The 14,116-nt window shown below is 34.3% G+C and overlaps 1 protein-coding gene across 1 annotated transcript in view; it reads right to left on the bottom strand.

The window, feature by feature from the left end:
• The window catches only part of UBR3 (ubiquitin protein ligase E3 component n-recognin 3), a 254,404-nt gene that overhangs the window by 132,285 nt on the left and 108,003 nt on the right, over window positions 1–14,116 (bottom strand). The window contains exons 20-23 of the mRNA XM_030802267.1: window positions 8,417–8,558; window positions 4,663–4,767; window positions 3,327–3,500; window positions 1,002–1,462 (exon numbers count right to left, since the gene is read on the bottom strand). Of these exons, the coding sequence (XP_030658127.1) occupies window positions 1,002–1,462; window positions 3,327–3,500; window positions 4,663–4,767; window positions 8,417–8,558 (882 nt within the window). The remainder of the gene's footprint in view (window positions 1–1,001; window positions 1,463–3,326; window positions 3,501–4,662; window positions 4,768–8,416; window positions 8,559–14,116) is intronic.

The raw sequence follows: 14,116 nt of genomic DNA, 5'->3' as shown, positions 1-14,116 counted from the left end.
CTTTGGTAGACAAATTTGTCTTAAATAATAAAGAAATTAAAACAATGAATATTATTTATAACCTCAGAGAAGTGAGCAATGACTATCTTGAATTTGATCTGAAATCTTTTTTTTAAATGTCCTGGGTCTTTTAGCCTATGTGTATACTCATTAGAAGGCATGCTCTTTTTTTTTTCTTTAATAAACACTGAACCCTTTCCAAGAGTTTGACAATTATGCTGAGTTTCAATCTCTCAAGATTCACCTTGTCATGTTTATGACAGCACAGTCAGCAATGTTGACAATGCTCTTGGGAAACAATTGATGACAATGCACAGTAACACAACTCTTCTGGCAAACAATGTACCACCAAAAAAAAGAACCAAACCATGCTCATAGTCCTTGACCCACAAACCCCACATAACATAGTACATATCTTGAGATTAAAAAAAAAAAATCCCATTCTTTTTTTTCAAGAAAGTCAAAAGATGAAAAAAAAGTTTATAAATATCATTTAACAACAAATTATAAGCAACCTAAAGATCCAAAAGCTAGAAGCGTTAGTCAGAATGTGTTTTAAAACATCACTGTTTAAAAATCAGCAATCACATATTAATAAAGATTAGAAAAGACCAAAAGAAACTAAAGCAGTTGGATTTTTATTTTGAGAAATATTTTAAATATTTTTTCTATTCTCATTTAAAGCTGAACAGTTCAACTTTAACAGTAAGAGAATTATTAGATCCCTACAGCAATAAAAGCAGTAGCAATTTTTCCAAAGAGACATACAGGTTTAAGGTAGTAATTTTACAATGGGGTCAGAAAGTCTCACCTGTCCGTCAATAAACTCAATATATCACATGTACAAGCACTGACTATGCTCCATTCCATTTATGTTACAAACTAATCAGCTATGACTGTTCCTGTTAAACATCCAGGTGATTACCCTCAAATGACCAAAAGGAAGAAAATATCAAATTTTCAACTATACACACATTTAAAACATTAAAGATAAAAATTACCTTTCTTCTTTGTCCAATGTTTTCTTCTCTGCTGCAGTGACTTTTTTAGGTGGTACAGGAGGGGTCACTTTTCTACATATCTCTTCAATGATCCGTTTGTTCATTCTACTTTGCGATGCAGCTTTTAGTAAAATTCTTTCCACGGCAGTTATACCATCTCCGTGACTGTATTTAGGAATTTCTGGTTGGATTAAAATTTCTATGTCATCAAGCCAAGGAGGATAGTAGGAGTTTTGTTTTCCTGAGAGTTTGTGGTGAAGTTTAATTAGCAAAGACAATATGCTTTCTTTAATTTCCAAAATGGCTGTAGTTAACTGTGGAGCTGAACCAGGAGCAGACCATTTACTTGAAGTTTTGGGACGAACCACCTGATTTGTTTCACTGCTACTGCGATTGATGATTTCCTGAAATTTCTTTCTACGTTCTGCTACTAAACTGAAAACTTGAGCTGTACCAGAATTCTACCATTAAAAAAGAGAAACAAAGAAAAATCAAGAGAAGTTATTTAGCATCATTTTAAAACCATATTAGTACTATATTTTCCAAAGGGAATGCTCAGTTTCATACAAAGATTTATTCAATAGATTTGCTCTTTAAATAAATCTGTCCCTTGACCTCTCTCTCAAATATATTTAATCCCACTCAATCTGGAAACAGTAATAAGGAGGAGATCATCAGCAGTAACACCTCCTTTTCAACCTTCTGAAAAATAGGCAAAGCTTAAGTAGTATCTACAGTCATATTCAAGAGAATCATAAACTAAATTATTCCTTAGTTTAAAGGTGTTCTGGTCAACATTCATGAAGAATAGGGTACTCTTTACTAACTTCTGGAAGACTGCTACAGTTTCCAGTTAAGAAAATTATAAATTAGTTTTTAAAAAAAAATTTTCTAAGCTAATAAATCTGAACTAGTATTTAATTTCACTTTTAAGGAACTTTAAAGTTTGAAAATTCTAACATAAATGCCTAAAGTTACTAAATTGAAATATAAGGATGAAAAATCAAACTGTTTCATATTTTAATATGAAATTTGTTTTATTAAATTTTAATATGAAATTAAAACTGTGATTTGTTTTTGATTTGTTTTTTGGTTTGTGGGTCAAGGACTATGATTTGTTTTTTGAACAGTTTTTTTTTTTTAAACTAAGTATTTTCCTCAATAATTTATCTCCTAAAAAGCTTTTTTGCTAAAGCAATCAAACTGTACCAGGACTCTTAGAAAACATCTTTTAATTAAGATATGAGTCAGTTTAATGATTTTTTAAAAGCGAGCATAGAAAGGATGCTCTAATATCAGTTGAGCTTTTGTGAGTTAAATGACAGTATACACTATTTTTTAACATCCAAGCTGTTTTTTAAAGTACTCTCTACCAGCATTAGAGGCAAAAGCCTCTTATGGAGTTTCCAGTTTTTGCTTACAGCAAAAACACGTTGTCAAAGACCAAGAAAGCTCCTACAAATAGACTCTACTATAAGAAATGTCTGATTCAATGTTCTCTACTCACAAAAATCTAGGTTGTGGAGACTAAAACTGCTTAAGTTTAGTTACTTATAATGCCATTTCAACATTTTTCATTACTGCTTTTTAAAAATTAACTTACATGCAATGAGAGCGGTGATTTTCAAAATGAGTCCAAAGCCATAATATACAGAATTTAAGACTTTATAGGCTTATCAAAGTTAATTGCCATAGAAGCAAAAAAAAAAAGTTATTTGCAAATGAGCATGCTGCTAGCAATTAAATTTATTTTAATTTAGAAAATATCCAAGTCATTTTTGAGATGTTAGTAATACAGTGGCAATGATGATTGTAAAGAGACTCAAATATGCTACCTATAATTGGTCCAAAATACTTCGAACACTAATAAGAAAAATACACTATTAAATACTCAGTATTATTTTTAAGCTCAATAATATAAATTTTCTTTAATATTAAACTTAAATCACTTTGTCAAAAAAAAAACACACATAAATCCAAGAAACTTTCTTTTACATTTAACCATATTAAACACCCATACACACACAAATACTTCAAAGCGGTTTTTCCCCATTTCCGGTTAAAGCCATGTTGCTAGTTAATGAAAATATCATACACATCTACCTCTCTTTGAAGAACTTTAGGCCGTCGTGAACTCTGGCAGATTAAGGGAAAAAGACTGGTAAGGTAGAAGTTGCATAGATATATCAGAGGAAATAAAAGACAATTTAAAGTTATCTACAACCACATTTTTTTTTCTTTTGGATATTATAGGAACAGTATATCCCAACATAACACACATAACATAAAGCTTTTCCTTATTTTCTTTCTTACGTTTACACTTACTTGTAAAGAACCCAAGTTATCCGAGCTAGTACTTGCAGGTGAGTCTCTCTTTACTTCAGGAGCAGTCTCTGGAACTCTTACTCTAACATAGTTTATAAAGTGTCGCATGTTTGACACTAAGTTACTGCCAGGAAACCAACTGTCATGACAACGTTCTGGTCCACCCACTGATGCCTAAAATAAAAAAAAAATGAATATCAAGTCTTGCCACATCAGGTCCAACGTACAACAGAGATGTAACAAGCCCCCAAAAATCATCCACTGCCTGTTATAATTCTGAATCCCTTATTGTCTCATCCACAAATTATAAAGTGAATAAATTTAAATAATAAAACCAAATTCAAACAAAAAATGCAGGAATAAATTTCTCAGTACTAATAAGGGTATGTTCAATGGAATCAGCTAAATTCCCGATTTAAAACACATTTTTAAATGCATTTTTCAATCTAGAATACTGAACATTACAGAATATTCATCTTCACACATTGGTAATACAAATAATGCTAATTTGGACAAATTGGGAGGAAACTGAAAAATCAACCAAAGGTATCACCTAATCATAGACGAATCTTTATAACCTTTTAAAATCTATGAAAGAACATATGTTGATTCAACTTGGACTACAAAGAACTACAAAGTGGTTTCTTTAACTTGTTTTTGCTATTATTATGCTGTGTTATATTTTGTCATTTAGGAGGGAAGAGATGAGGAGAATCTTACACATTAGTAAAATTAATTTGTAGTAACAATTGCTTTTATGGACACAATACTTCTGAAGTCCTGAAACAAATTAACAACTTTTACTCTTAAGTACTTTAAACATTCTCCCATATAACAATATTCATGCCATTACCTTCAAACCTTTACAGGAAGAATTTGCTACTCAAAAATAATCCCTAATCAAATTATTAGAATTTTTGGAGCTAAGTCCTAACTTCAATTTTACTGGTTATTTATTGATTACTGGTAACTGTTTGCCAATAATCAATTTTCTTAGCATAACACCAAAAATGCATTAAACACTTTTCTTAATTTTTGTGATAGGAATTACAAATTTCAAATTCAATAATTCCATAATGGAATTTAATGTATCAATGAAGGCCCTAAAAAACTGTATGTATTTGAAGATCCCAAAGGGCCTTTTCTAGTAGTTCTTTAAAAGATCTTATGAGTCTGATGAAAACATAAATACACCTCAAGATGAATCCATAAATATATTTTCCTAAGGCATTGGTCATAACTAGGAAAAGTATAACATGCCTGGTTTGGCAACAATTGGTTGGAGCCAGATAGGGGCTGCCTATCTAAAAATTTTAAATTATAAAAAACTACTTACCTCTTCATCTGATTCTTCTTCAGCAGAATTTTCGAGTCCTAATTCAATCAGATATAAAACCATGCAGAGTACATGTTCTGACAGATTTTGATGATCCATCAAAATCTTTAAAAAGGGAAGAAAATGCCTCATAATTACTTTTTTCCACAAAATGCATTTCATTTAGAGATCCAAAAATATTTTACTGTTATAGATGAAAAGTACTTTAATATCTAGAAATACCAGTTTAAAAAATTTTCTAAAGGTATGTCAGAGAGTCCACTAAGAAAATTCGTACGAATATAAGTATTTAATAAAATAATTTAATAAGAATCTTTTTATATCCTAATTTGCTGACATTCTTCTCTTGATGACAAGGCCATCAGATAAATAAGTTTACCAAATAGGATAATTCATGCAAATATGTTTAGCACAGCACCTGGCATATAACTGGCAGCACAATAAATGTTTATGGTGCATCAATATTCTTAAAAATATGTCTCTAAAATTAAAGTTCTGAGCCTCTGAGTATTTTGAGTAGCTACATTCATATGTATGTCAGTGTGTGATTTATATGGAGGAGAAAGGTAGAAGGAATGCAAGTGGTTAGTAAAAAGGCTTCTCTGAGGAAAATTTGATAAATCTGACCTATGGATTACTCAATACAAGCCTTAAACATCTTACACAGGATTTCTGGGCTACCTACACCAATCACTCATTCAATATGATATAACAGACCACTAACCAGAAGATATCTAAAATACCACAAGTAACAAAATGGCCTGGCAGCTATCATCTTGTCCTCAGTATAAAAGTCATCTGGCCAAATGATGGAAAGGATGAAAGGAAGAAATTCTGTAGGCAGCAGCAGTTTTAATTGAGGCGAGATAACAGAGAGCAAAAAAGAGGACAGGATAAGCTGAGCCTCGCAGAAGCTGCCCAGATGGCTGAGGGGACTTGGAAAGGAGGTCTTAATCGCTTAAGACCTAACCTACCACAACTAAAGAATAGAGAGACTTTCAAGTCACTGACTCTCTCATGTTTTTCTGACGATTCAGAGGGCTTCTATATTCATCTGTTGTATGGCACAGTGGTGAAGAGCATAGGCATTCAAAACCTTTTAAGAAACAGATTTTTAAAAAAATTTCTGTCTATTCCTAGTTGACCTTCAGCAACAGACTCTGGTCTTAGTCTTCTTATCTCTAAAATTGGAATTATAGAGCCCCTCCTAGCACTTTCACTTGTCCCATCCCCATCCAAAAAAAAAAAACAAAAAACAAAAACAAAAAGAAAAATAAAACTGAAATTATAGCCCAGAATTGTTGTAAGGATTGCATGAGTTAATATCTATCATTTGCTTTGTATAGTGTCTAGCAATGGGTGTTCAACAAATAGTGAGTGGGTGGTGCCAATAATGTGAGGAGCAGAGGCAGCAGCAGAAGGAGACTGAAGGCTGGGAGACCACAGAAGTCATCCTTTCTGATCCACTATGTTGTGGAGAGAAAACCAAGGCTCAGCCACACAACCAGCTAGCTAGTATAAGCAACACTAGAACACAGACCTCAGACTCCCAGGCCACTGACTATCATTACTATACTATCTCCTCTTGATAAATAAAACATTACCAGCTAAATTCAATTAAATTTTGACTTCAAAGCTTGTGGGATTACAGCTTTAAATGAATAACTTAAGAGCTAAGGAGGAAAAAAATCCCTCTATTAGGTACTTCAAAAAAAAAAAAAAAAAGAAATAAAAATGGTGTTTCCAGAGAGTTTTATTTTGACATTAAACATGTCAGAGGATAAAGGTGGTTTACTAAAATTGATTTTTAGAAAGTCGACTTGCCAAAGCAATGTCAATGGAGAATTTTATTATTACTAGTAGTAAAATCAAGAAAGCTATTTTAAAGTTGAGAAAAATTCATTTATAATAGTGTTGTAACAACTAAAACATTGTCTTTTTATTTTTCATAAAATACTATTCGTACATTTAGCATATGAGAAAATTGAAAAATATAACTTGAAAGAGCATAATAAATAATTTGCCATAAGGCTTCCTTAATTTTTCCTGAATTACTTGTCACTTATTAATTATTACTTATAACAGTACTTAGCTTCCCCATCTGAACTAGTTATTTAACCTCTAAAACTCAATTTCATATCTGAAAAAGGAGAATAATAACAGAACTTTCACTCATAAGGATTTTTGCTAGCTTAAACAAAATAATGTTTACAAGTATATATAAAGCATTTCAAACAAAATCTGGCACCAAGTAAACATTCAAAGACTGTCCATTATTTGTAAAACAAATACAAATATCTTTTCAGTACAAAAAGATATTCTACATTTTTTAATAAAGAAAAAGAGCATTTTAAATCAATTACTGAATAACCCTCTTCGAAGTTAATGAAAATAAACCACCCAAGGTGTTTTTTGAGACACCTGTCCAAAATCGTAACAGGAAAACTTCAGAAACAAGTACAATGAAAAATTGGTCATGGATAGGGTAGAAAGGAAGGGAAGTATAGAAATTCAAAAGTATTATTTCATTATAAAATTAAGAAAAAAACTAAAATTCCTACCTAACTAAATATATACTTTCTTAAATAATGTGTTAAATGATTCTACATAGTAATTGGAAATTTGTATAACAAATATTCTTATTTTTCTTTGAATTTCTTTTAATTTTTAATTTTTAAAATTCTAATTAGGAAGAAGAACAATAGGTTTTCTTTGTATCTACCTGCATAACATTTATCATGTCTATATAGTTATGTACATGAGTATAGTTATTTTCTTTTTTCTTTCATCTTTCTTTTTTTCCCCCCACCCCAAGATGGAGTCCTGCTCTGTCATCCAGGTTGGAGTGCAGTGGCACAATCTGGGCTCACTGCAACCTCTACCTCCTGGGTTCAAGCAATTCTCCTGCCTCAGCCTCCCGAGAAGCTGGGATTACAGGCGCCCACCACCACACCCACCTAATTTTTGTATTTTTAGTAGTGACGGGGTTTCACCATGTTGGCCAGGCTGGTCTCAAACTCCTGACCTTATGATCTGCCCACCTCAGCCTGCTGGGATTACAGGCATGAGCCACCGTGCCCAGCCTTCTTTCATCTTTCATGCAGATGAGATTATAAAAATCCCTATTATATACACACATACATACAATATTATGTTTCACACAAGTTTTTGAGTACACAATTAATGTTAGTCAAATAAATCTGTCTTATGTGAGAAGATCCCAAAATAAAACAAATTTTAGATAACAAGAAAGTAAAAGCATCATCTTGTGAGTTCCTAAAATGTTTATCAAAAACAATGTTTGATCTTGCCACATAAAAACCACACTCAAATCCTTCCACGTCACTTTCCTGATTAGAGGAAAAAAGCAAAAAGAACCTCCCAACCTAAGATTCACTGGCTCACATAACTGCCATTCTAGTTTTGTCATTTTAGTGGGTTCTGATGGTTGTTTGGTCCCTGTAGCTCATTCCACACCTCTTGTAGTTCACTTACTGTTCTACAGAAGCCATAAACAGATATTTTTATCGGTAGCTAGATAAGATAAATAGTTTCTCACAAAGAATGCTGTAGCTATTCTGCTTTGTTCAACTTGGATTTCAAATACATGTGATTATAACATATCCTCATACATCTTAAATGTATAAATACACTTTGCTTTATAAGTGGTACTTTTAAGTAAATATTATCCTTTAGGATTATTATTTAAAAATAAATTCTAAGCTTAGTCTTTCTACTCAAATTACTACTGTACCTTGTAAAGCAGAGTGAATAGCACAATGTGTAAAGTTTTACAGTGCAAAAGTCTCATAAGACCTTTATAGCTGGGATGGAGTGATGTCCTTTTCTTATACGGAGGCCAGGGATTTCCAGGAAATTTTCCACTCTGTTTTAAACTGTAAAAATAAAACAAAACTGGAATTAGATGAGAGCCTCAAAATCAAACTGTGGTTTAAATGTAATTTATAGACACCAATTTCTGTCACAATATTTTATGCAGTGCTATTTTTAATCAAATTGCTTAAAATGCCAAAGAGGTATCTATTCTCCACACAATGAACATTACTATTTCTTTTCCTAATGGCTAAAAATGAGTAAAGAGAGCTAAGCTGAAAATTTAAAAATATATAAACTTTAAAGTGCTAACAAAGAGAAATGAACAGAAAGAATACACATGAAGTACTCAGCAAGGAAATTTCCAGCTGTAACGATTAAGCAAAATAGACAACCTGAAAATTCTCCCACTACCAATGGTTGGAAAAGCTGGATAAAATATAAATGTAATCTTTTGAATGCGTATTTGAGCTCACACAAAAGTGGAATTCTCCAGTTACCAGAAAAAAAGAAGGAATTAATGACAAGCACTAACGCTGTGCCAGTGGTTTTAAAGTCCTTGAGCAAATAGATCACAAGGTGTGTTGGGCTCACACAAGGCTCAGAGATAGAACTGAGATCCCACCTAAAGCTGAGACCCTTGACAGGCTTTACCCTCACTGAAAGAGTAACTCACAAGGAGAATGAATTAGCCTGTCTGTCTCTTCTGGGACGTAAGAACAAGTTCCCCAAGAAGATAATTATGAACTTGTGTGCAAATACAGTAGTCCCCTCTTATCTTCAGGGAACATGTTCCAAAGCCCCCAGTAGATGTCTGAAAATATGGATAGTACCAAACTCTCTACATACTGTGTTTTCCTACACATACATACCTATGATAAAGGTTAATTTATAAATTAGACACAGTAAGAGATTAACAACAGTGATAACAGATTACAGCAATATACTGTAATAAAAGTTAGGTGAATGTGTACATGCTTTCTCTCTCAAAATACCTTATGTATAGTAGTCCCCCTTATACCTAGTTTTACTTTCCACAGTTTCAGTTACCCATGGTCAACCACGGTCAGAAAATATTAAATTAAAATCTCCAGAAATAATTCATATGTTTTCAATTGCATGCCAAAGTATTGTTATAATTGTTCTATTTTACCTTTAGTTATTACTGTTAATCTCTCAGTATCTCTAATTTATAAATTAAGCTTTATCATAGGCATGTATTGTAGGAGAAAAACATAGTATATATAGGGTTTGGATACCATCCCTCATTTCAGGCATCCACTGTGGGTCTTGGAACACGTCCTGAGGATAAGAGGGGGACCATTGTACTATACTCACTCCTGTTATTCTTGTGATGATATGAGATGATGAAATGCCTATGTGATGAGATGAAGTGAAGTGAATGATGGTAAGTAGGCACTGTGACATGGTATCGGGCTACTAATGACCTTCTAACAACATGTCATCAGAAGGAGGAACATCTGCTTCAGGTGATCCTGAAACATCTGGCCATGACAATGTGATGGCTGGATGTCGGGAGCAGACAATGTCAATAACTAACAAGTGAGTAGTATACACGGCATGGTACACTGGATTAAGGAACAACCCATATCCCAGGTGGGACAGAGCAGGACGGCACGAGAATTCATCATCCTGCTTACAATGGCATATAATTTAAAATTTATAAATTATTTATTTCTGGAATTTTCCATTTAATATTTTTGGACAGCCATTGGCTACAGGTAACTGAAAGTACAGAAAACTAAACCAGGTAAGAGGGGACAACTGTAATAGCAGCCTCATAACACAAAAGGCAAATTTTGAGGGAATTACACAGAGAAAATGACAAATTCACAACCACAGTAAAGGATATTAATATACTTAACTAAATGAGAGCCAGAAAAAAATTGGTAAAGAGTTTTAAGATTTTTAACAACACAATTAAGAAGCATGGGCAAAGGCAATATGCAACAATTAGAGAATACACATAATTTTAACAGCGCTTAGAATATTTATAAAAATTGACTAAATATGTAGCATGCAAAGTAAATCTCAACAAATATCAAAAGAACAGATACATGAACCACATTCACTTGTCACATAGCAAATAAAACTAGAAACCAACTTAAAAATATAACTCAAAACTCCAGACATGCAGACATTTTAAAGCACTATGCTCTTAGAAATTCAGACGCCATTAAAAATCGTAACAGAAAAATTTAAAGCCTAAACTATATAGAAAACGTTGTGGGCCACAACTAAAGCAGTACTTAGAAGGAAATACATAGTCTTAAAATCCATACATTTGTTAAAAAATCAACAGCTAAGCATCCAAATTATAGTTAATAATAATGTATTTTATATTTCAAAATAGCTAGAAGAACTGTAATGTTCCCAACATAAAAAGAAGATAAATGTTTCAGGTGACGAATATCCCAATTTCCCTGATTTGATCATCACACATTGTATACATGTATGAAACTATCAGAGAAGTATCTTCAAATACTGTGTAAAAGGTAACGTTAAGGCTAAGATATATCAATTAAAAATATTTTCAAAATCTATAACAATAAAAATTAAAAGGGAGTAATTAAAAATGAAAACCAAATGCACTAAAACAACAGCAACAACTAAGTATCCAAGAAAAGGAAAAAAGACAATCCAAACTAAACTGAAAGAAGATAATAATGGCCTGGCATAGTGACTCACACCTGTAATCTCAGCACTTTGGGAGGCCAAGGCAAGCAGATCGCTTTGAGCTCAGTAGTTCAAGACCAGCCTGGGCAACATGATGAAACCCTGTCTCTACAAAAAATACAAAAATTAGCCAAGCATGGTGATGCACCCCTGTAATCCCAGCTACTCAGGAGGCTGAGATGGGAGGATCGCTTGAGCCCAGGAGTTAAAAGCTACAGTGAACCAAGATTGCACCACCACACACCAGCTTGGAAGACAGAGTGAGACTGTCTCAAAAAAGGAAAAAAAAGCCTGGCACGATGGCTCACACCTGTAAAACCAGCACTTTGGGAGACTGAGGTGGGCGGATCACGAGGTCAGGAGATTGGGACCATCCTGGCTAACATGGTGAAGGCCTGTCTCTATTAAAAAAAAAAAAAAATGCAAAAAATTAGTTGGGTGTGGTGGCGGGTGCCTGTAGTCCCAGCTACTCAGGAGGCTGAGGCAGGAGAATGGCATGAACCTGGGAGACGGAGCTTGCAGTGAGCAGAGATCCTGCCACTGCACTCCAGCCTGGGCGACAGGGCGAGACTCCATCTCGAAAAAAAAAAACAAAAGATAATAAATAATAGAGGAAAAAAGAATAAGAATGAAATAGAAAATGGTGGTGGGAGGAGAGAGACAATCAAAAGTTGGTTCTTAGAAAACACAGTAAAACTGGACGGGCGCGGTGGCTCACGCTTGTAATCCCAGCACTTTGGGAGGCCGAGGCGGGCGGATCACGAGGTCAGGAGATCGAGACCACGGTGAAACCCCGTCTCTACTAAAAATATTAAAAAATTAGCTGGGCGTGGTGGCGGGCACCTGTAGTCCCAGCTACTCGGAGAGGCTGAGGCAGGAGAATGGCATGAACCCGGGAGGCGGAGCTTGCAGTGAGCCGAGATCGCGCCACTGCACTCCAACCTGGGTGACAGAGCGAGACTCTGTCTCAAAAAAAAAAAAACAGAAAACATAGTAAAACTGATAATCATCTGATATGACACCTAATTCAAAATAAGAAATAGCAAACACAAATAAATAATAGGAATAAAAACACAGGGAAGATTTTTTAATCATTAAGGATAAACTTAAAAGATTTCTTAGAAAAATATAACTTAGCAATTTTTTTCAAGAAATAACCTAAGCAAGCCTATAACCTTTAAAGAAAGTGAACGTGTAGTTTTAAGTTATCCACAAAAAAAAGAAAAGATGTATGAGGCCCAGGTTGTTGAACAGGCAAGGTCTATTAAAACTCAAAGGAACACCACATGAATAAGAATGAAGCTGGACCACTACCTCACAGCATACATAAAAACTAACTCAAAATCGATCAGAGAATTTGATGTAAAAGCTTCAGCTTTAGTTTTATATTTTTAGGCATAAAACTCTCAGAGAAAAACATAGGTTTAGGTATTTGTGACCTTGATTTAGGCAACAGAAGGAAAATTAAATTAATTTAGGCAACAAACAGGAAAATTAAAGAAAAAAAACCGGAATTCATCAACATTTAAAACATTTGTGACTCAAAGAACACTTTCAAGTAAGTGAAAAAGACAATCCACAGAATGACAGAAAACATTTACAGACTGGGCGCAATGGCTCATGCCTGTAATCCCAACACTTTGGGAGACTGAGGCAGGCAGATCACTTAAGCTGCAGAGATCAAACCAGCCTGGGCAACACATGTAGAGACCCCATCTCTACAAAAAATTCAAAAATTAGCCACGTGTGGTGGCGTATGCCTGTAGTCCCAGCTACTCGGGAAGCCAATCAGGATCACATGAGCCTGGGGAGGCGCAAGGCTGCAGAGAACTGTGATCATGCCACCAGCCTGGGCAACAGAGTGACACTGTCTCAAAAAAAAAAAAAAAGGGAGAAAGAAAATATTTGCAAATCATATAACTGATAAGTTTAGTATTCAGAATATACAAAGAGGTGTTAAAACTCAATAATAAAAAGTGCAATTAAAAAATGAGCAACAAAATTGGCAGCATATGGTACCTTTATAAATGGAGGTGGGAAGGTGGGGGCTAAAATAAGGAGGACTGGATGAAAACTGCCTTTCCACCACTGAAACAGAATTTTGGCTATAGAACTCATCTCTGGGGAGGATAAAATAGCAAGTACAACTGAGGATACGAGGATGAGAGATTAAAATCATCATATGCGTATTTGACTCAGAGATCCTAGGCCTTGTCTCCCAATCTGTTTACAGAATAATAGCAGCAATACCATTTCCTTCCGGGCAATATCTGAGGATACTTCCCTGAGGAATCTGACCAGGCCAAAAAGAAAGATCTAACACAAGTGCTTCTCAACAAACCTGCCTACCCAAATCACCCTATATTAAAATTCAGAATCTACAAGTTCCACCAATGCACTCAAGAGCTCTTAATAACAAGCAGTCAACATTGTCAGACATCTGGGGAATGCCTCTAACTCGAAAGCTAGAGACTGAACAATAGAAAATACATCTTAGATGGATTAAAGACTTAAATGTTAGACCTAAAACCATGAAAAGCCTAGAAGAAAACCTAGGCAATACCATTCAGGACATAGGCATGGGCAAGGACTTCATGTCTAAAACACCAAAAGCAATGGCAACAAAAGCCAAAATTGACAAATGGGATCTAATTAAACTAGAGAGCTTCTGCACTGCAAAAGAAACTACTATCAGAGTCAACAGGCAACTTACAGAATGGGAGAAAATTTTTGCAATCTACTCATCTGACAAAGGGCTAATATCCAGAATCTACAAAGAACTTAAACAAATTTACAAGAAAAAAATCAAACAACCCCATCAAAAAGTGGGCAAAGGATATGAACAGACACTTCTCAAAAGAAGACATTTATGCAGCCAATAGACACATGAAAAAATGCTCATCATCACTGGCCATCAGAGAAA

The sequence above is a fragment of the Nomascus leucogenys genome, chromosome 22a (assembly GCF_006542625.1).
Source record: "Nomascus leucogenys isolate Asia chromosome 22a, Asia_NLE_v1, whole genome shotgun sequence".
In the NCBI taxonomy this organism is placed as follows: Eukaryota; Metazoa; Chordata; class Mammalia; order Primates; family Hylobatidae; genus Nomascus; species Nomascus leucogenys.
This window is presented reverse-complemented; position numbering and strand designations above follow the sequence as displayed.